General features: G+C 38.9%; 1 protein-coding gene across 1 annotated transcript; it reads right to left on the reverse strand.

Annotated features, from left to right (window-relative positions):
- Positions 1 to 446: 446 nt before the first annotated feature.
- On the reverse strand, positions 447 to 11816 carry LOC129753589 (transmembrane protease serine 9-like). Its single transcript, XM_055749422.1, has 4 exons — positions 10262 to 11816; positions 10060 to 10211; positions 9758 to 9996; positions 447 to 6400 (listed from the first exon to the last, which is right to left on the reverse strand). Exons 1-3 carry the CDS (start codon positions 11814 to 11816, stop codon positions 9922 to 9924), a joined length of 1782 nt encoding a protein of 593 aa, XP_055605397.1. The 3' UTR covers positions 447 to 6400; positions 9758 to 9921.
- Between the last annotated feature and the right edge of the window lie 11220 nt (positions 11817 to 23036).

Below are 23036 nucleotides of genomic sequence, written 5' to 3' on the forward strand. Positions count from 1 at the left end.
AGAGATTCAAAAAACTATTACACAAACAATCACTTTCCCAAAAAACCCTCGGATACCAAAGTTCGCTACATTCCGACCGTCCAGTTATACATGATGGTGTTACAAAGAAAACGCCTCCATTTTTATATATAAGAATAGCAAAAGGATATGATTTTGTATGGGGACCCCCCTGCCATAAAAAGTGAGATTCTTGAAACTATTATACAAACCATCTCTGACTCGAAAAACCCTCGGATACCAAATTTCACTTCATTTCGACCGCCCGTTTATACGTGATGGTGTTACAAAGAAAACGCCTTCCATTTTTATATATATAAGATTTTTTACAAAACGTATACAAATTTATTTTATGAACTTTCACCTATTTAAAAAAAACTGATTGCATATTCTTATACAGTGTCCCAAGTAAGTGAAAATCAGCTCTTAAATTCTTGGTATCTTAGAAAAATGTGAATTTTATTGCCTTATATTTTGGATGCTATATGTTCTAAACAATCTATTAACAATGAAATATCCAGTATCTAATATGTTATATCACTTGCCTTCTTTCCTTTCTATATTTATTTATTTATCTTTTTGGCCAGGAGATCAGCTTTTAAAATTAAGACAACAATTGCTACATTAAGGGGGGGGTAGGGTCTAACGGGTATAAAAAAAAACACCATTTTCACGATTTTTTCCTAGAGCTATCGTTCAAACAAATGTATTCAAATTTTTTGCATTATACAAAGCATTGTTAAAAGAACATTTAGTAATTTTTTCGTAGAAAAATATTGAAAAATGAGCCGGTGACGGAGCATTTTCGAGGATGCCTTTTAGAAAACAGGATTTGCGGTGGACACTGTATCTCAGCACAGAATCATCTGAAGTGAAAAAATCAGAGCAAAATATTTTTAATAGATGTTTTTCTGGACCCCAACGTTTTTATTTAACTTAAAAATATTTTTATGAAATTTTTGTGGCTGTTTGAAGTAAAAACTACGATTTTTCACTTAAAAATCCGCCATTTTTCACCTCTAAAATCTCCCCAAAGTAAAAAAATCAAAAAAGAAAAACGTTGGGGTCTGGTATTTTATATGTAGAAAATATGTTCCAAATTTGAAAAGAATCGGATAAGTAGTTTTCAAATGACGATGTCCACGGACTTTAAAAATGTGCTTTTGAGAAAAACGCGTTTGAAGTTTCTGCTCTTTCTTTCTTGCAGTATTAGATAGGAGGAGATAAAGGCCTATAACTTCTACAGTTTTGCTTCAATTGACTTGAAAATTTGACACAACATTCTTGAAATGTTTTACAATAAGAAAATAAAAAAATAAAAAAATCGATTTTTTTAAAGTGTTAGACCCTACCCCCCCCTTAAGAAACTATAAGCAGAAAAAATGACTAAAAATTCAATTCAATTCCATCATGAGATTATCCTATTTGCAATTTTTTCTTATCTTTAAAACAAGTGAACTTAAAGATGCAATACATATTTGTTTTTTCGTCATGACTCAAACATACGTCACAACATTTGAACAGCCAAATTTCAACCGCTTAGAATCCTCAATCGGTCCATAGCAATCCTCATTAGATTGTTTCAACAACTTCCCAAAACTGGGAATCCTTTTCCGATAGAATTGCTGGCTACAAGTGGCAAATCAGCTTACACAACCTACACAGTGAGATACACAGAAAATGTTTGTTGGGACAAATTTTATCTCCAGCGGCCAGCAAAATGCGACGTCCCTTTTGTAATGGCCCTGTAGGTACATGTATGTAGATTGTCCGAAACGAGGGCGAAGTCTTGGCCGGGATCTAGTCTAGAGGGTGTGGCGGGTTGACTTACAGCGATTAGGTCCTTCCAGAACATGGAAATTTTGTCACTACAGCAGCAATCACAAAACGACACGAGACGACCGACCAGCTGAACCTGGAACCTCTAGAAGTGTCTGTCTGTACCTATGTATTTGTACCAGATCCTATAGGTATGTTCCGGAATAAGCCCCTTCCAAATAATCCTGGATGTCGTGCGTGTCTTTCCTTGAAGCGCATTGGCTCTCTGTTCCGGCCAACATCCAGCGGACAATCTTTGCTGAGGAAAGGCAGTTCTTGGTTATGAATTGTCCTATCCCAACAAACGTACCTAGAATATTTTCATAGGCAGCACAAAGTTTGCAAAAGGACATGTCGTTCAGCACTTTGGGAGAACTTGTACAGTACAAACAAGGTCCAGAACGTTGCAGGGTCGGATTGAGATTCTGTTATTATTATTTTAGAAAGGTTTTAATTATTTGAAGCTAAACCGTGCCTACAAATATTTGGTATTTGTAATTATTTTCATTTTGAAAGATATAAATGCCAACAACGTATTGTAATGATGGATTTATCAACTAGCACGTATTTTCTAAGCAATGACCGGCACAAATTTTTCTAATAGTTTTAATTCCTTAATCTCAATGTTGGGCATTGCTAACAGAAAAATTAGCGCTGCTATTAAAATCGCTAACTCAGTCAAAGTTAGCGATCGCTTATTAAAACCGCATGCTGAAAAATTTATTGCTTAAACCTAAAGCGCTAATCGCTAACCTCTAGCTATTGATAAAAAAAAACGTACACCGAAAAATTATTCATATTTTTTTTTTGTTGATTTTATGTTTTTGGGACTTACAGTACACACAAAACATCGGAAAATTCAAATATAGTTAATTAAAACTTATATCAATAACATAAAAATATTCAACAATTATTTATAGCATGAATGCTATGGCTGCATCTGATTTCTTTAGGTAGTTCAGATTTTTGTTGTGTCTAGTTCGATGCAATGAATCTTTAACCAGTTTTCATCTTTTTAATTTGCGTGATAGAAATGAAAGGATCATTGCCAAACGCAAATCTTTTCAATAACAACAAATAAACAAAACATCGAAAGCTATATGAACTATTTAATGACAAGTAACCTAAATCTAAGGTTCAAAAACCTTTCATTTGGTTCAAAACTCATCCATAATTTTTTGTGTATAATTAAATTTCAATTCATTCAACATATTTAAACTCCATTATCTGATAAGATACTAGGTTACGGTCTTCGACGAAGTTGTTCAGCAGAAAGTTTCGTTATATAGTTTACAAATTCTCACAAAAACGAACACTCTGTTCAAGAGTTGAAATAAAAAAAATCGTATTTCAAAACAAAATTAAATTTTCCTATACAAACAACACTAAGCTTACCAGATTGCCCAGTCTTATCCGGACTTGGTCGGATATTTGATACTAAAATTGGAAAATCCCAGTCCGGCCCGGATGCCCAGTTTTAGTTGAAAATAGCCTTGATTTATCCTGGATTTATTCACTTTGTTTGCTAAAGGGTGATACGGTCAAAATTTGGTCAATATCAACTTGACGTATTTCTTTCAATTTTGAATTTAAAAAACCTAAACACCCCTAATTATGAAGGTGTGTGTGTGTGTAGAATGTTGCTCCTATTTTGATTTAGAAATTCACTCTTCAGTTGTCAAAATGCCGTCCAAGGAAGAAGAGCAGCGTATCAAAATTTAGCTCGCGCTTCGCGAAAATCCCAGCTACTCGCACGCAAAGCTGGCAAAATCGATAAAAGTTGCCAAATCAACCGTTACAAATATAATTAAAGTGTATGGGGAACGTTTGTCGACAGCCAGGAAGTCTGGATCTGGGGGAAATCGAAAACCGGAAGCCGCTGATACGACAAAGAGATTTGCCGGTAGTTTCAAGCGAAACCCTAACCCCTCTCTCCGAGATGCCGCAAATAAGCTGGGTGTATCGTCTACAACTGTGCATCGAGCCAAAAAACGAGCCGGACTATCGACTTACAAGATGGTAGTGACTTCAAATCGCAATGATAAACAAAATATGACGGCCAAAGCGCGATCCCGGAGGCTGTACACGAAGATGCTGACGAAGTTTGACTGCGTGGTAATGGACGACGAAACCTACGTCAAAGCCGACTACAAGCAGCTTCCGAGACAGTAGTTTTATACGGCAAAAAGAAGGGGAAAGGTAGAAGATATTTTCAAGCACACGAAACTGTCAAAGTTCGCGAAGAAATATCTGGTTTGGCAAGCCATCTGTATCTGTGGCTTGAAAAGCAGCATTTTCATAGCTTCCGGGACTGCCAACCAAGAAATTTACGTGAAAGAGTGTTTGAATAAACGTCTGCTGCCTTTCCTGAAGAAACACGGTTGTTCCGTACTGTTTTGGCCGAATTTGGCATCTTGCCATTACGGTAAAAAGGCCATGGAGTGGTACGTCGCCAACAACGTGCAGGTAGTTCCCAAGGACAAGAACCCTCCCAACACGCCAGAGCTCCGCCCAATTGAGAAATACTTGGCTATTGTCAAGCGGAACCTTAAGAATGTGGCATCCCGAAGTTGTTAACATCTAACCTGTACTGGTTACTCCTAGTTCAGTGTGTAAAAGAAGAGCAGAAACGTGAGGTGCATTTTACGGAGTGAAATAAACACGGTTAATAGTTCTGTTGCGTAGTACCGGATATTACATTGGCGATCCTGCCAGGAGAAGTAAGGCCGACAGAGCCGGTATGTATGTCTGGAAACGTTGCAATTTATTTATTCCATCAAATCAGAATAATTCAATGAGGCTTTGCATTTTTATGGCACTGAAAAAAAATTAGCAGGTAAATTTCACAGGAATTTTGAACTGCAATAAATGAAATGTTGAGAAAAAAATAAATAGAAAATTGGTTCTGAATAGTGTAGTAAGTTTGTATTGTACATACAGTAGTACTATATTTGGCTGTTTATTGTTAATAATTTTCTTTTCTAAACAAAACTGAAAAAAAAAGAAAATTAAAAATAATATCCGAACAGTTGTACAACTAAAATTAGTGGGTGATATGATCTGAAATGTTCAATACATATGATCATTATCGCTTTGATAAAATGTTACTTAATTCCACAAAAGCCCCTGTAAATATATTGCTCAAAATAAAGTGTTTCTTGAGTAGAGTTCGGCTCATTACCAAGAAGTTTATTTCATACAGAAATGTAGACCAATCTTTTGCAAAAATAATCAAACCTTGAGTAGAATAAAGCTCCTTGCCAAGGTCATAACAATTGATTTTTTCGATATAAAATGTTGCACATCTTGAGTAGAGTTAAGCTCCTTGTCAAGACATATGTTCGACAGCTTGAGTAGAGTTCGGCTCATTGCCAAGCGTATTTAAAGAATGAACTGAAAGAATCAAACCTTGAGTAGAGCTAAGCTCCTTGCCAAGGTTACAATGATGGATTTTTCGTAGATATCAAAAGTTTAACATCTTGAGTAGAGTTTTAGGATCCTTGCCAAGAGACATGTTCGACAGCTTGAGTAGAGTTCAGCTCCTTGCCAAGCATATTTTAAAAATGAGAAAAATCAATCTTTGAGTAGAGTTAAGCTCCTTGCTAAGGTCACAATTATGGATATTTCGTAGATATTGAAAGTTGAACATCTTGAGTAGAGTCTAGCTCCTTAACAGGATATGTTCATCAGCTTGAGTAGAGTTTAGCTCCTTGCCAAGCATATTTCAAGATCTTTTTTAACAGTTAACAGAAAAACATCTGAGTAGAGTTCAGTTCATCGAAAAGAACTATATCTGTCAAATCGAGTAAAGTTCAGCTCATAACCAAGTTCATAAGTATCATGAACTAATTAATGTAAACAAACAAAAAACAAACATCTTAAGTACAGTAAATCTCCTTGCCAACTATGTTTGAAGTCCCTGGGTTGAGTCAAGCTCATTGCCAAGGATATGTTCGAATGGACTTAACGTTTTCAATAAGACGAAACAATCAAAATATTGAAACAGATTTAATGCATAATTTTTTCAGCGTGCTGACCAAACAAAAACAGAAAACAAATGGAAAATATTTTCGGTGGTAAAACACCGTTTCATGAGAATTTCTCGATTATTTATCTAGATATAGTTGGTGTTAATAAAATTCTGTTGTGTTGTTTCCGAAAATATATTCTCTATCCATGTGGTGCGCGGATTAGCGATAGGAGCAGAGATGCGTTTATTCTTTTACGCCTCCAAGATGTTTCGTTTTTCTGACTCGGGTCTGGGATCAAGCTGAGTATTTTGTGATATTGCTAAGCAGATAGCAGCGGTCCTCGAAAAATCCACTTTCGATGCTGCTCCCCCAGGTATGCGTTTCAGTAAGATTGTCAATATCTCGCGACAGCCTAACGCCAACAGCTTGAACAGGGAACAAATTGTTTAAGGTGGACCAGAGCCGCGTAGGGCCATCCTTAGGTTGGACAAATGGTAACTGTAATTTTACCTCTTTTATTTGTTGAGTGTCTCATCAGGTCGAATATACTGCATTGTTAGGAAAGATTTTGAATTCTTGAGTGTTAATCGCCGATCATGTTTAACACTGCAGCCCTACGAATTTGTGTAATAATAATAATTGTTTTTTTTTTCTAAACTGTTTTTCAAGATTTGAAGAGTTGTATACAAAGTACACGCGTAGTAAACGATCGTTATTGAAATTATTTTTTGTCGATGGGAAGAGTACCGAGGTAGCATTAAGGCTTATAATAAAATCCTTAGAGCTAAAGCATATCCTAAGTTAGAAGCTGTTTTCAGTTTGGGAAGACAATTTGTGATTGCTACAAGTTTCCCAGCAAACATTTTTGTAGGTATATTTCTAAACAACTTTGTTATACGTTTCACATACATTATAGAATGATCGTATGAAACACGAAAAAACAGCATTTACCTACCAAAGTGGAGGCAATATACATGCAAATTTTCAACTTCAGGCTAAAGCGATAAGAGTATACGATTTCGACACCATATTCATACATACTGAAAGAATGCAAGAGAGCACAAGTTTTTTTTTTCTCTCAACGCATGCGAACTGTTGCCAGCGACAATATTTGCTGCCTCTGTCATAGGCCAATTCTTGTAAATAAACCATCTGATTTTTAGCAATCTGGTTGCACTGCTGGTCGCAAAGAGAACAACAAAGCTGTTTTCTCTTTTGACCCACGCGAGAGAAAAAAAGGAACGAAATCGTTTTAAAAATCAGCAAACATGGCGGACTTTGTATCATATCCGATTTAAACCATTTAATACGACTTCGAGTAACGATTTTTACGACATTTTACTTGCGTAAGTTGGAATTACGATTCGCAGTAACGTTTTTAATGACTTGAGTTATCATTTTTAATGCGATTTCATGTCCATGTTACCACATGGACCAATAGTGAACAAAGAAAATGATATGAGGCCCTTGGAGCCAAAGAGGTATAAGTCCATAAAAGCATATTTCGTGAAAACACGCTTTGAAGTTGTTGTGTTTGGCCATTTTCCATATATTTTTCGAAAATTTGAATTTTTCTTTGGAACGTAATAGTGGGTAAATAAAATTCGAAAAATCTGATAAAATCACCAAATATAGTTTGTAACATGAAGAATCGATTGGCATCATTAATTCAAAATTGACCATTTTGTCACTTATACCCCTTTGGCTCTGAGGGCCTCATATGTAGTTGATAAATGTATTAATAACTTTGAATAACATGAACATACACGTGAGTTGGTTGTGTTGTTGTTCTCCTATATTGTGTCAGACCGAATTCTGCTTTTAATTAACGATTTGCATAGATTTGCAGAGAGCTATCAACTGGCTTCTACTAACAAACACCAATTTGAAAATTAGAGCACGGAGGAAAGGTTATTTATCAAACCTCGTCGGTCAGTATGACATTCTATTATGATCGTTCCGATTTAGAGCTGTTGAAATAACTACCCATTAATTCTGCCTTGCGGCGAGGATGTGGCACCCCGAAGTTGTTAACATCTAACCTGCACTGGTTACTCTTAGTTCAGTGTGTAAAAGAAGAGCAGCAACGTGAGGTGCATTTTACGGAGTGAAATAAACACGGTTTATAGTTCTGTTGCGTAGTACCGGATATTACAAGAAGATTAAAAAACTGCTAAGGACGAGCAGCAGTTCAAGGCAAACTGGCTTTCTGCGGCGAAGAAGGTGGACAAGGTGGCTGTACAAAATCTGAAGGCAGGGGTTAAGCGTGAGGCCCGGCTATTCGGATTTGGAAAAGCGGAAGCCTAACTGAACATTTTTCCTGAATTTTATACTTATTAAACTTGAAAAAGAAACTTAATTAGATTTTTTAAACAAACGATTTCACCGATTTAAACGCGTTTTCCCTTGTCCAAATTTTGACCGTATCACCCTTTACATGAGTAAATTTGAACCAATAAGTTTGTATGGGAAAATGGAATATTTTGTACTGAAAAATTTACATCGTTTTTGTTTCTTCTGTGGAATCAAGCCAGCTAATGGTTTTTGTGCGAATTTATAAATTCTCTAAACAGAATATTCCGCTGAACAACTTAGTTGAAGACCGTAATTTCGTATCTTGTTAGACAAAAACGTTATTAGGTATTGAATGGGTATATGTCTTTTGGCATTGAAGAACAATAAATTCAATTGACATCACTGCTGGGTATCTGCTGAGATATTAGAAGACTATTTTTCATGCAATACCTTGCAAGGCACGCAATTACCTAATAGTCAGTATATTCGAAAAAGTTGTTCAGCGGAAAATTTTTCTTTAGAGAATTTATAAATTCGCACAAAAACGATTAAGAGCAGGCTCGGCTCCACAGAAGAAACAAAAACGATGTTAATTTTTCTGTACAAAATATTCAATTTCTCTATTCAAACATCTATCTATATATATAAAAAGTAATTTCCGTTTGTTTGTTTGTATGTTTGTCTTCAATAGGCTCAGCTGCCTTAAGAGCTAGAGAGCTGAAATTTGGCATGGGTGCTCATTAGGACCAGGAATGATGAAAAATGTTTTTAGATTTTCGGATGACCCCTTTTGAAGGCGGTCGTCCATTCAACAACGGTTTTATTCCCCCGAACCAAAAGTCATGGCACCCATTTTTTGAACCGACTTTCGTTTCCGTTCGTTTCGTTGGCGGGATTATTTTCACCATCACCATAGGCAGGCTATTAGAAACGACCATCCAGAGCTCACATGTACTGGATAGCAAATCAAAGCTTGCTCAGCATTAAAAATTTGAAAGTAAAAATTTTGGCGGGTGTTTTTTGTACCGTAATCCGGGGTAAGATTGATCACTTTTTTCAATATTTTTCGATTTTTTTTTCTGTTAAGGGGAATGTGGCATGTTTAATATTTTTAAAACCAGTACTGGGCTCCTATGAACGTAAAACATGGTTGCAAAAATTTATTAGACTTCTTTAAATTTGATTTAAAAATCGATTTAGTCTCTGTTCAGAATTTTATGCTTTTGGGGTGACATTGATCAGTCTCTATTTTGACGGTTTTATCGAGTTTTCTTGATCATAAAGAATACAAAAAAACATAATTATAAAATTTTAAATGCTTGTAAAAGATAAAATTTACTCATGTAAATGTTACTTAAAAACGCTGCAGACAATCCCAGAGTTTGAGAAATTCATAAATGACCCCAAATCGACTCTAGTCTAATGCCTACATTGGCGATTTGCAGTTCAAAACGACTCTCAGAGAGTCCTGCGACCAAAATTATAATCAATTCGGTTTAGAAAGTTGATCACAAAATCAAATAAATTATCAAGGTGATTCTATTGATAACAAAAAATTTGCTAAAATAGTTTGAGTTCCATTTTCGCTGAACCGTACGTCAGTCTAATCTTCCATAGTCAAGTGATATGTTTATAAGTCTCCATCCAGGTTATATCGTACATCTTTGATATCATACCCGATTGGGATAAAATCCTTAGTCAGCAATCAACTGTCACTTTAACCCATAGTGCAGGTGAGCCTGATAGCATATATTAACGCGGGGTAATTACCACAATAGATCAATTACCGGTCGCAGTGGTCTCTCCCCTATGAGAAAAAAAGTTTCCATATGAAATCGTTTCAAGGATTATATCGCAGCTCAAAATCAAAATCACTTGTTTTCCTCTCGGTTGTACGTTGATCTGCAGCTTCGGTCTGGAATAAAGTGATTTTTAAAAGTAATAGCAGAATATTGCAATTAGAATACATCAGACGAACCTCTCGTTTGATCCAATCCAAAAAGAAAGCCGTATTGGTCATTATTGTAAACGTATCTTTTATTGTTGTTGCTATAATTCCCCGAACAGTCCATTTACCATCCTTCTCGAAGAGCATTCCTCCACCGGAATCGCCATTTTCAATGTATGAATCTTTAAAAGAAGTGTTAGCTAAATAACCTTTCTATACTGAACTATATTACCATTTGCTGCGGGTCCAGTACAAATATTTCCGACTGTCTCAATTTCAATAACTTCGCTCCAAACACAATTGTGACCTTCTACAACAGGAGTAGTTGTAGAACGAAGTACGATAGAATCATCAGGGTCGTCCCAACCTAGGATCGTTCCAGAAGATCCATAAAGAGACAAATTCAAATCACTCTTCCTCGGCAAGCATACCGGCTGGATGTAATCATTAAACTGTACTGGTGTAGCTAGTTCTAGCAGGCCTATGTCATTTATTTTTATCGTTCGATTATATTTCGGGTGATATATTGCAGTTCGAACTAGTACTTCTTGCATGTGGACAGAGCTTTCAATCAGATTGTTTTCACCCAGCACTACTACCAGTTTTTTCACACCAGATCTATGAACGCCATTCAAACAATGTGCTGCCGTCAACACGATCAAATCACTTATAAGATTTCCACCACAAAAAAAAGTTTTGTTGCCACCTCTAACGGAAAATATGGCCACCTGCCATGGCCATTCTCCCGCAAAGCTTCGCCTTCCATTGACAATAAGACTTCGTTTATTTATTTTCCTTTCACCACAATTGTTGGGACCACAGATGCTTTCAATGTTTTGAGGAAAATATTTCATGGTTGCTTCGTTTTTTAGGCGTAACAGACTTTTCAACCACCTGCGGTAATATTGAACCTTGATGAATCCAGCGTATTGTTTAGCATCACAAACATTGCTTGCTTCCGAACGCAAGGCCGTAAATGAAGCGACTCCTCGCAGTATCCACCGATTTCTTGTGAAGGTAACCAAACCTCCCCCGGAATCTCCATTGCAAATGCTCATTCCGTTAGCAAACCCAGCACAAAACATGCCCTCGTAGATCGTGTTCGCAAATATCGTCGGATTACTAGTCAAGCATCTGGAATAGTCAACAATTGGCAGCTCGGTCATCCGCAGCCAATCGGAGAGTGCGTTTTTTTCTGTAAAACCCCACCCGGCCACTTTTCCGTATTGTTGATAGAAGTTAGGCTCTTCCGTTTCGCAAATATCTAAACAAACTGGCAACACTCGAGGCGTAAATATGACGCGCTCGCTAAACATCACCAATCCTATGTCATGTTTGTGGCTATCTAAACTATATTCTTCATGGATGTGTATCTGTTGAAGTCTCATTGTTTGCACACAGTTATCCTCCTTGTCCAGTTCATGAGCTCCCAATAAAACAAGAATATCTCCAGTAGCCATCGGATTACCATTGTTCTGATTGATCAAACAGTGTGCAGCCGTTAACACGAACCATTCATTGATCAAAGATCCTCCACAGCTGTACGTAAACTTGACTGAACGGAATTCTCGATGCAACAAGGCCGCATGCCACGGAAACTCCCCTTTGAGTGCTTCCGCTTCACGACCGGGCAGCAAAATTTCAGGAGATTTCAAATTAAGTGATCCACATCGCACCCGATTCAGAAGACGGGCACATTGCGGGTCAGTTGTGTTTGAAGCGTCCGTCGAACCGCAGCACTGAGCAGTTGTTAAAATCAGCAAACAAACAACTGCTTTAGCGTGCATGATGAAGTGAACTGATCGTTAATTTGAACCGGCTAGATCGGAGGAATCTTCTATCTGACGCAGTAGGTATATGATTGACAGCAGCTTGGCCAAATGAAGAGGATCACCGATAAGAAATTCACATTGCGTTTTCAGAGGTGGCTTGAAATGGATCGGCTAAAAATTCAAAGCTAAACTTAACATTGCTGCGAACTTCAATCGCTGTGAATTCGCCACTGTTTCGAATAAAATGTGTATTCCCACTGATTCGTATTTTACTGATAATTTCTACATACAAAGTAGCACCGTAAAAGTGATATTATGCATGCAGAAAAAATCCAAAATATGCGCGCTAACAGCTTTGCCTACTAGCGGCACGTCACATACGTCGCGGCCAAAGTTTTTTGAAACACGAGGTTCTCACACTTGACAGTAAGTAGGCGAGGAGTGAGCGGAGCGCTCAATGAGTTTGTTTACAAACATACGATTATTTGCTCAGCTTTTCTGTAGTTTGTTGGTAAACGAACTCCATGAGTTTCACAGTTGCAAGGCAAAAATGATCAAAATGGCTGAATCGGGAATTACGGTAACACCTCTTGTATATACACACCTTGGTCGCAACGTTGAAAATAATAACCACGCAGCGCGAGTTTCCTAGGAGACTTGAAGCATGCGATTGATGGCCTAAGGAAAATGTAAAGTAAATAACATAAACAATGTTCGAGTACTACACGGAGAAAAATATATATAGTTTTATCAGTTAAATTACGCGTCTACAGGAACATAAATATGGTCGTTTGGTTCTGACCCGAAAATCCGATCAAGCCAACCATCAGATGATATTTTACCACGAAAGGATTAATGGCTGATTTAGCGATCGCATCGATGCTAAGCAAGGCCGGATTAAGGGGGGGGGAGGGGGCGGGCAAAAGGGGCAATTGCCCCTGAACCGGGGGCAGAGGGGATATCTTATTTTGATAACAGACAAACGTGTTGCATAATAATAATGTTTATTATTACGTCAACTTTCCAAGTAATGGTTAGTGCACTAAATCAGCAGCTAATTTCACCAAAACTGGCTCACAGTGTCAAGAGAGAACAGAAATGCTTTATGATAAACATTTCAGAATTTTACTCGGACAGTATCCGGGTGAAAACTTTTTAATCATTACTTTTAAAATATCCGTTTTTTTTTTCATATATTCTAACCCCTTTTCCCTTTCTATTTTTGAAAATAAAATCCTTTAAAAAAACCTTTTTATTATTATTAACATAGTATACCGTCTCACGACATAACTTGACAAAAATAATTCCTATAATTCACTCGGTCCATGGCAACCGTTCTCCAATTTCTCGGGCACCCCACGTTCGCCAGATCACGCTCCACTTGGTCTAACCACCTCGCTCGTTGCGCCCCCGCTCGTCTTGTTCCTACCGGATTCGTAGCGAACACCTGTTTTGCAGGACAGTCGTCCGCCATTCTCGCAACATGTCCCGCCCAGCGTATCCGGCCAGCTTTCACCACCTTCTGGATACTGCGTTCGCCGTAGAGTCGCGCGAGCTCGTGGTTCATCCTTCGCCTCCACACTCCGTTCTCCTGTACGCCACCAAAGATGGTTCTTAACACTCGTCGCTCGAATACCCCGAGTATACGCAGGTCCTCCTCGAGCAATATCCATGTCTCGTGCCCGTAGAGAACAACCGGTCTAATGAGCGTCATATACAGGTTACACTTCGTGCGAGGGCTAAGTCTTCTCGACCGCAGTTGCTTGTGGAGTCCATAGTAGGCACGACTTCCGCTGATAATTCGCCTCCGGATCTCACGGCTGGTGTCATTGTCTGCGGTCACCAGTGAGCCGAGATAGACAAAATCTTCGACTATCTCCAGCTCGTCGCCGTCGATCGTGACCTTGTTATTACTGGACAAGCGGGTTCGGTCGGTCTCGGATCCGCAGGCCAGCATGTACTTCGTCGTGGACGTATTAATCATCAACCCAATCCTTCCTGCTTCGCGTTTCAGTTTGCGGTAGATCTCCTCCACCGCCGCAGATGATCTGCCGACTATATCAATGTCATCGGCAAAGCAGATAAGTTGACTGGATCTGTTGAAAATCGTGCCCCGCATTTCGCCCACCGCTCGTCGAATAACACCTTCTAGCGCCACGTTGAACATCATGCAGGATAGACCATCACCTTGTCGAAGCCCCCTGCGCGATTCGAATGAACTCGACAATTCACCCGAAATCCGCACACAGCACTGCGTTCCATCCATCGTCGCCTTGATCAGTCTGATCAGCTTCCCGGAAAAGCCGTTCTCGTCCATGATTTTCCATAGCTCGTTACGGTCGATCGTGTCGTATGCGGCTTTAAAGTCGATGAATAGATGGTGCGTAGGGACTTGGTGTTCCCGGCATTTTTGGAGGATTTGCCGTAATGTGAATATCTGGTCCGTCGTAGACCGTCCCTCCATAAAGCCGGCCTGATGACTTCCCACGAATCTGTTTGCTTGTGGCGTTAGGCGGCGGAGTAGGATTCGGGACAACACTTTGTAGGTGGCATTGAGGACAGTGATCGCTCGGTCTTGTAGATGGGGCATATTACCCCCTCCTTCCACTCCTCCGGTAGCTGTTCTATGTCCCAGATCCGGACTATCAACCGGTGTAGGCAATCGGCCAACTTGTCCGGGCCCATTTTGATGAGTTCAGCTGCGATGCCATCCTTCCCAGCCGACTTGTTTCTATTTAGCTGGCGAATGCAATGGCTTCCTTAACTTCACTCATCGTTGGGAGTGGCTCCTCTTCGTCGTTGGCTACGCCGGCGATGTACCTTCCCCCACCGTCTTGATCTCCTGCATGTGCGCCGTTCAGGTGTTCATCGAATTGCTGCTTCCACCTTTTGATCACCTCACGATTGTCCGTCAGGAACCCCCGTCCTTATCCTGGCACATTTCGGCTTGCGGCACGAAGCCTTTGCGGGATGCGTTGAGTTTCTGATAGAACTTTCGTGTTTCTTGGGAACGATGCAGCTGCTCCAGCTCCTCCTCCAGGCGGCGCTTTTTCTCCTGGAAAATTCGGACTCGCTGCCTCTTCCGCTGTCGGTGATTTTCCACATTTCGACGGGTGCCTCTTTGCACTACTGCCGCCCGCGCGGCATTCTCTTCGTCCATCACCCTCCTACACTCCTCGTCGAACCAGTCGTTCCGTCGAGTTTGCTCCACATAACCGATGACGTTCTCCGCAGCACTGTTGATGGCTGTCTTGATGGTATCCCAACAGTCCTCGAGAGGGGCTTCGTCAAGCTCGCCTTCTGCCGGCAGCGCTGCTTCGACCGATTGCGCGTAGTCTGCCGCGACCTCAGGTTGCTTCAGTCGCGCGATATTTAACCGAGGCGGGCGCCGGTTGCGTGTGTTGTTCACTACGGAGAGTTTTGGGCGCATCTTCACCATCACCAGATAGTGGTCTGACTCGATGTTGGCGCCTCGACAGGATCTGACGTCGATGATGTCCGAGAAGTGCCGGCTGTCAATCAAAACGTGGTTGATCTGTGATTGCGTTTGGTACGGTGATCTCAAGGTGTACTTGTGTGGGAGGCGGTGCTGGGAAAAGGTACTACGTACGGCCATTCGTTTGGAGGCGGCGAAATCTATCAGTCTGAGGCCGTTTTCGTTGGTCAGCTGGTGCGTCGGTATTAATTCCTCCTCCTGGCCGACCTGAGCGTTAAAATCCCCGATGACGATCTTGATATCATGTTTTGGGCAACGGTCGTATTCACGCTCCAGCTGCGCGTAAAATTCGTCTTTGTCGCCACCGGTACTTCCGAGGTGAGGGCTGTGCACGTTGATGATGCTGATGTTAAAGAACCGGCCCTTGATTCTCAACCGGCACATTCGTGAGTTGATCGGCCACCACCCGATCACGCGCTTTTGCATCTTTGCCATCACTATAAAAGCTCACAGCAAAAAAAGTGTTGTGATATTACATCAAATACCTGCACATAACTTGAGTCGCAAATGGTACCTAATATTACATTTTCTTGATGTACCCGGTTGTTTGATAATTATAGAATTATTTTTGACCCGCAAATGCCAACCTGCCGAATCTGCCCTAAAAATGAAAAATAATCACATTATATTTGAAGCTACGGTTTTGCTTACATTTCTATAAAATTTTAGTTGTACTTACAAGCCAAACAAATACAGCTGAGGTCCGTAATCCGTTTCTTCCTTTTTGAAATGAATAACATTTGAACGTCAATTGAGGAAAACATTGACTACTTGATGCGATATCACAAAGAAGGTTGTGATATTACACTACACGACATGTTCGCATTAGCGTACGTCGTTTAGATGTATTATAACAAGAAAAAGCCCTAACACTACGTCGTCTCCACAAATTACATCATCCAGCGTTACATTTTTTTTGCTGTGCTGTTCCAAGCTCGTGTGTGTTGCATAGCTCTGGTAGATGGCACGACCATCTGGGTACGTTCGTACCGTGGAGCCCTTCCAGCATACCTCCTGCAGCGCTACGATGTCGAATTTGCGACTCTTCAGTTCGTTGTTTTTTCTGGTCACGGGCTCGCAAGGCCCGCAGCTAACCCCACTATCTCGCAGGAGGACCGTCGTGATGTTGCTGTTTTTGGGTCCCGAACACCACCAGGACGTTGTTGAACTCCGCACGCCGCCCCTGACATGGAGAACAGACGCGTACAAAGCCCCCTGATTCAGTCTGCATGCGACCAAAGCATCCACCGGGGTTGGGTACCCGATCTCCGCTAAGGTTGCTCGCACCCCAGCTAGCACCACGGGGAGGTAGAGAATCGGAGTTGCAGACAAGAGGTGATACGACCACTACCCGAAGGTTGGGTGTATGAGGTATCGAGTTGTTCATTGTCTACCGTTTACTAGCCACAGACATCATGCTCCATCTGAAATATAAAATAAAAATTGTTAGTTTCTTCAACGAAATACTATATCCCTTCGAAAAAATATAACTTTGGTTCAAATGCTTTATTGCTGGAGCATGGTGTCAATCACTTCTCGCGCAACGAAAAGTAATGAGCAAAAACCGAAAACAAATTCGATTTTTTTTGCTGGAAATCGAGGCAAAAATTTACTGTGTAGCTCTAAATCAGAATAACAAATGCTATATTTTCTTAGCAATAAATTGGCATCACACAAGCTTGCTTTCATTCTTTTTAACACTATGTAAGCACTACAGTGGCATTAGGCTAAAGCACATTAGTATTGATTGATGCTGAATTAATGCAAATTTAGGGCATTGGTTGCTAGATATTTGATTCAAATAAGACTTTTTTTTTAAAGTCGCTGAAAAATTTTTGAGCCATAAATATCATGTGTTCGATTCCAGGCCATCTTCAGTCGAAAAATAAAAATCATGTAGGAAACTCAACTCGAGAGATCTCCATAATATGTATAAGGGAATACGAACGATATAAAGATATAAAGTTTAGTATCATGGCAGAAAAGCAAAACCAAACAAAAATCGAAAAAAAAATTCGCTTGGTCGTACCTCATTTGAACGCCGTTTGCATTTTCCCAGCATTTTGCTCGTTAACACTATAGCATGAACCAATGCTAATACAGTGCTTTTATAAGGTTTTACCAGTTTCTGCACTTAATCAGCAGTTAATTTCGCTGAACCCGCTAATATGATGCATTTTGATTTTGACAATGAATAGTTCCAAATATCTGAAAATGCACTTCACTTCGTTTCGTTTTTCATGGAAAATCACCTTTTCATCTTCTAAAGTATCTTTAAAAATATTCAATAAAAAGTGACCGTAATAAATACTCTAAAATGAGATAATTATTAACCCAACCAATAAACGCTTATTCAAACCGTCCCATCAGGTCCCTTAAAGTTGACTCTGAGATCCCCGGAGCTGTGACGTTTCTCGATGGTAATGTCTCCTGTCGCAAACGAGGGATACTCCACTTTCGAAATGGCGGCTGGCCTCGATTGGCAGAAACATGCTGTTATTCGACACTTTGGTGTTAGAGTTGTCCTCTACATTCGGGGAAAAGTGTCGGTCATAATTTCTAGCTCGATAGAATCAGGTTTTCGGGTCCCCGGTGGCTCGATTTCGGTGGGGGCAACAAATGGGACACCACCGATACCAGAAGGTTGGTTAATGGCAGGGTCGAGGACGATGCCATCGAAATATGTCTGAAGGTGGCTGAAACTAGACGAAGGCGAAAAAAAACTAGAATTTTCCGAATCGGATGCAGTAACGATTCTCGGAATGCAGTTATGCTTTCCGATCGAATGCGTTCCTCCGTTGCTTATCGACATTCCTGGAATGTTTGTGCTGCTGGTTGGCTGATGTTTTCATTCTGCGGGGACTAATGATTTTCTCCCTAGCCAGAAATGGTTTCATCGGATCGAAGGAAGGAAATTTTCCGGAGCTTCTCATTATCGTTCCGAGAAATGTGCTCCCATATTTAGTGCTCCTCAACAAATGTCGCTTTTCACAGTTTTCAGAAATATTGAAATACACTCGAAATTGGGCTTGGAAACGATTAGGTTCCCTAAAACAACAAGTATTTAATCCTTGTTTAGTTGGCCAAATTTCCCCGAACTTCCACCCACAGAACAGTTTATTGAAGGTTTAGATACATGCCTACAAATATACTACCCCTTTACTAGATATCAGCTGACAAATCGGCACAATTTTTGGACGAACGTAAAATTTAATAATTCATCACTATGGGACTCGACGGTCCCTCGCCGGTTTGCCGGAATTCTATCGTCCTCATATTCCTTCCATCAGCCCACAACGCCCCAACCATCTGACGAAGCCTAAATTTATGCAACTGCTCCTGATACTCCATGATTGAAGCTCCCCCCAAAAATAGCTCCAACCCTTAAAATGTACATACATATCCACCCAAAAATATAACACATCGGAAGGTATGTATGGATATATACATTTTTGACGAGCGCACGTCCGCAGTTATCTGCTTCATTTATGGAGACGACTCGGTATCACAGGAGATACGAAAATGGGTAATGCGGTTGTCAGTGCTTTGGAAAACAAAGTGTAGAAAAACACATTCAGTCTAGGAATAATTGTTTAACACAATTGAAATTATTATGAACGGCTCGTTAAAAAATTGATAGAACGAAAAGCATTTAAAAAAGGAAAGCACAAAAAGGGATTTTCAGCTGGAAAATGAAAAATCTATAAAGAAATGAAAGTTTTATTATGATTTTCATGAAATTCTCGATAGCGACAAATCCAAAACTTGACGAGCTGCCTGGTTATTGAAAGCCTTTCACGGATGGCTGGAACAACAAATGCTATTCGTATGTGTGAAAATCTCTATAGTAAATACATTTTAAGACATATAAAACCGCTTATAGTAAGGTTGCAAATTGTCCGGTTTTATCCGGGCTTGCTCGGATATTGAATAGAAAATTTGGGAAAAGTAATGCTTTGGTTTTGACAAAATTTGCCCGGATATTTCCCGGATTTTAGGTCGACAATTTCTAAATCAAATGCCCGGATTTTTCCACGTTTTTAGATAAAATTGCCTGGATTTGTCCGGCCCGGATAAGTATGGGAGAGTGGGGAATTATGGGCCACTTTTTTTTCGTTTTTCCATAACTCCTTTATTATTAAAGATAAAATGAAAATAAAAAATGGTATGGTTTTCTACATTTTCAAAGTATCAAGGTATTTTTTTCAAATTTTTAATAAGTTATTTTCCCCAAATTCTGACTGTTTAAAAAAATGCAATATTTTTTGGATTTTGAAAAATGGTGGGGAATCGTGGGCCACCAAATCCAAATTGACCAAATAACATGCAAAGTTTATGAGTTGATCCAAAACTGTAGTTTCCTAATTCATTTCGTTATTTTAAAGCAATTTCAGATGATGAAATAAAAAAGAGAGCTGTGTATGATCACATAGATTCCAAAACCTGGCCCGCGAACGTTTTGGCAAAATTTCTTATATAGGATGAACAAAATATTTTTCATAACTCTTCATTTGGAATAAGAAAATTTTACAGATAGGAAATACGAATTTTAAGTTCTGAATGTGTATAAAAACATAAAAATATAGGTGATTCAAGATGGGTGGCCCACGATTTCCCACAAGCTATGATTTGCAAATTGGTTGCGTTCGTGTGACTTATTGATATTTCATCAAAAATTTCTTTTCCACGTGAAAGATCATGATAAAACAAAGATCATAAGCGTATGAGCATATTTTTGTTATGCACTTTAGGTTCCCCATCGATGAAATAAGCGGGTGTTTTTTTAATTATGTAAGTAAATTTTTCTAACTTTTTTTAGTTTGATAAATAAAAGAAGCAGATGATGCGTATTTCAGTTAACAACATATAGGAATATATGCTCACGCAAAGCGACGACGATGACAGTTGGTTTGTGATTTTTATCTCAACACACATCTGAGATATTGAAAGTGGCCCACGTTTCCCCATGGCCCACGATACCCCACTCTCCCCTACTAAAATTCTGGCAACCTTAGCTTACGGACAGTATGAAAGCATTTATAAAATTAAGCTTTCCACAAAATTCTTTTGCACTGCAAATGCTCGAAAAAAAATTAAATTTTGGATTTATAAAATCGACTAGCTGATCCCGTACGAACTTCGTTTCGCTTTTAACTTTGAAGCTGATATTTTTGTGTTTGGTTGGTAATTGGGACGCATTTAAACAAAAAAATTGCTTACAATACTAAACAGAATTTGCAAGCGACCTATTTGCATGTCTACCAAACGGAAATTTAAACTAAGAAATTGATTGACCGTCGAGAAGAACACCCGTGTACGAATTTTTGTCCTTTTCGGATGCATAACAACGAAATTATGCCTAGAAAATTTTAAAGGTAATATGAACAACACCTTTTCCGTAGTCTGATTCAAAATTTGAATTTATAAATCCATAAATTCATAAACCCTGGAATGAATTTTTGTCTGGTTCTCATGCATAATAAAACGTTTATTGCAAAAACATTAAACAGTAAATGTGGACGACCCCTTTTTCAGTCGTCAAATTGGAAGTTTGTTATCAGGAATCGATTCCTCGTCCTGCAAAACTCTCGTGCTTGAATTTTTGCCTCGATATGATGCCTAACAACGTAGTAACGCTTCTACTGATTCCTTGTCAAAATTTGACACGTGAAATCAATTACATGTGCTGTAAAACTCCCATGTGTAAATTTTCATTAAAATTCGATGTATAATCAAGACAAATGGCTTTATTCCGGGAGTCACGTTACGTGATGTGCAAGATTCACATCGTTGTGCCGACTCCAGAAACCAGAAGCTAGAAGTTTCAGCTCAAATGTTCTGTGATCGATTATTGGAGCTCATTCATATTAACGTTTCTTTTCTAAAACCTTTCAGGAAAAAGAAGTAAAATTTTGTGCGTCACGTCACTCGACTCGCAGAATAACCCCCAATATAGCAAACACAGTTAATAGATAACATTTTTGCCGACCCCTGACTCGAGATTGGAAACCTGAACCAACTGAGTGTGCCTCAAAACTGTTATGTGGAAATTTTCATCTCAATCCAATGCATAATAACGTCAATCCCGCATAAACATTGAACAGTTTATAAGGATGACCCCTTTCGCAGATCTCTGAATTAAAATTTGACAACTCATCTTGATTCCTAATTACATATGCCATGAAACTTCCACGTACCAAGTTTCCATCTTAATCCAATGTATTCAAGCATTAATATTGAAAAAAACAATGTTAATATGAACGACCCGTTTGGCCGACCCTTTAACCTGAATTGAAACCTGGAATCGATTGATCGTTCCTCAAAATACTCTTGTGAAAATTTTCATCAAAATCACATTTATAATAACGCCAATATAGCAAAAACCTTGAACAGTTGATATGGACGACCCCTTTTGCCGACCCCTTCTACAAAATTTGGTAATTGGAATCGATTGTCCCTTCCTTAAAATCCCCGTATATAAATTTTCATCTCAATCCAATGCATAATAACGCCAATATCGTAAAAACATTACAAAGTATATATGGACGACCCCTTTGACCGACCCCTGACCTTGATTTTAAAACTGGAATCGATTGTTCGTCCCTCAAAATACTCATGTGCAAATTTTCATATCAATCCAATGCATAATAACGTCAATATAGTAAAAACACTGAACAGTTTATATGGACGACCCCTTTTGCCGACCCCTAACACAAAAATCATTGCCTTGAATCTATACCCCATCTCTCAAAACCCCTATGTGCAAATTTTCATCACAATCCGATGAAAAATAACGTCAATATCGCGAAAACATTATTTGTCTTGTATGGACGACCCCCTTTAGAAGGGGTCATCCAAAAATCTGAAAACATTTTTCATCATTCCTGGTCCTAATGAGTATTCATGCCAAATTTCAGCTCTCTAGCTCTTAAGATGGCTGAGTCTATAGAGGACAAACAAACAAACAAACAAACCCACAGAAATTGCTTTTTATATATAGGTATAGATTATCCAGGCGCTATAGTGAGTAGATAAAGTTAACATTGTTCGAAGCCCGAAATTCGAAGTACTGAAGTTATAATTAGCTGAATATCTCATCTTTTACATAGGGGAATAAAGTTAGATTGAATTTATAGTTTTATTTTGAATGCCGACTGATCTTAAAAATTCCATATAGATGTAAATATTCCAGAGCACAAATGTTCTAGTTTAGCAATTTAAAACAAAAATATAATTTTTTAACTTTTTCAATCAGAAACCAAAAAAAGCAGAATTTGATCTTTACATTAAATTTAGTTAAACCTGGATAGTCAAAAATCCGTCGAACTGATTTTTCTCGTTTTATAAGTTTCTCAATCATCCAGTGTCAGTATCTTATCTTCTTGATGAGTAAAAATAGATTTGGTCACCAAATAATGTGACAATATAATGAAGAACACTTATGGAAAGTAAATACATGTTTTGACGTTGTTACATAAAATGAAAAAAAAAAAACGCTTAAAAATGTAAAACTAAATCAAACCGATGGTTTCTAGATGGCCCGGTTTTATCCAGGTTTGTCCGGATATTTAGTTCATACTTTTGGAAAAGTCCGGCCCGTCCCGGTTACCTGAATTTCATTGAAAAAGCCCGATTGTTGCCTACATTTATTCACTTTTTTCAAAATCAAAAAACCTTTTTTTTATGCTTCGAAAACGAAACTTTTTGAGCAAATTTTATAAAAATAATCATTAAATGTT

This window comes from Uranotaenia lowii, chromosome 3 (assembly GCF_029784155.1).
Source record: "Uranotaenia lowii strain MFRU-FL chromosome 3, ASM2978415v1, whole genome shotgun sequence".
Taxonomy (NCBI): Eukaryota; Metazoa; Arthropoda; class Insecta; order Diptera; family Culicidae; genus Uranotaenia; species Uranotaenia lowii.

What these genes read in the sequence shown, in the direction of transcription:
- LOC129753589 (XM_055749422.1), bottom strand. Translation starts at nt 11,816, where the DNA reads ATGCACGCTAAAGCAGTTGTTTGTTTGCTGATTTTAACAACTGCTCAG. An exon ending in TACTGGACCCGCAGCAAATG is followed by an intron (nt 10,212 to 10,261) that starts GTAATATAGTTC and finishes CTTCTTTTAAAG; the next exon opens with ATTCATACATTGAAAATGGC. An exon ending in TGGATTGGATCAAACGAGAG is followed by an intron (nt 9,997 to 10,059) that starts GTTCGTCTGATG and finishes ACTTTATTCCAG; the next exon opens with ACCGAAGCTGCAGATCAACG.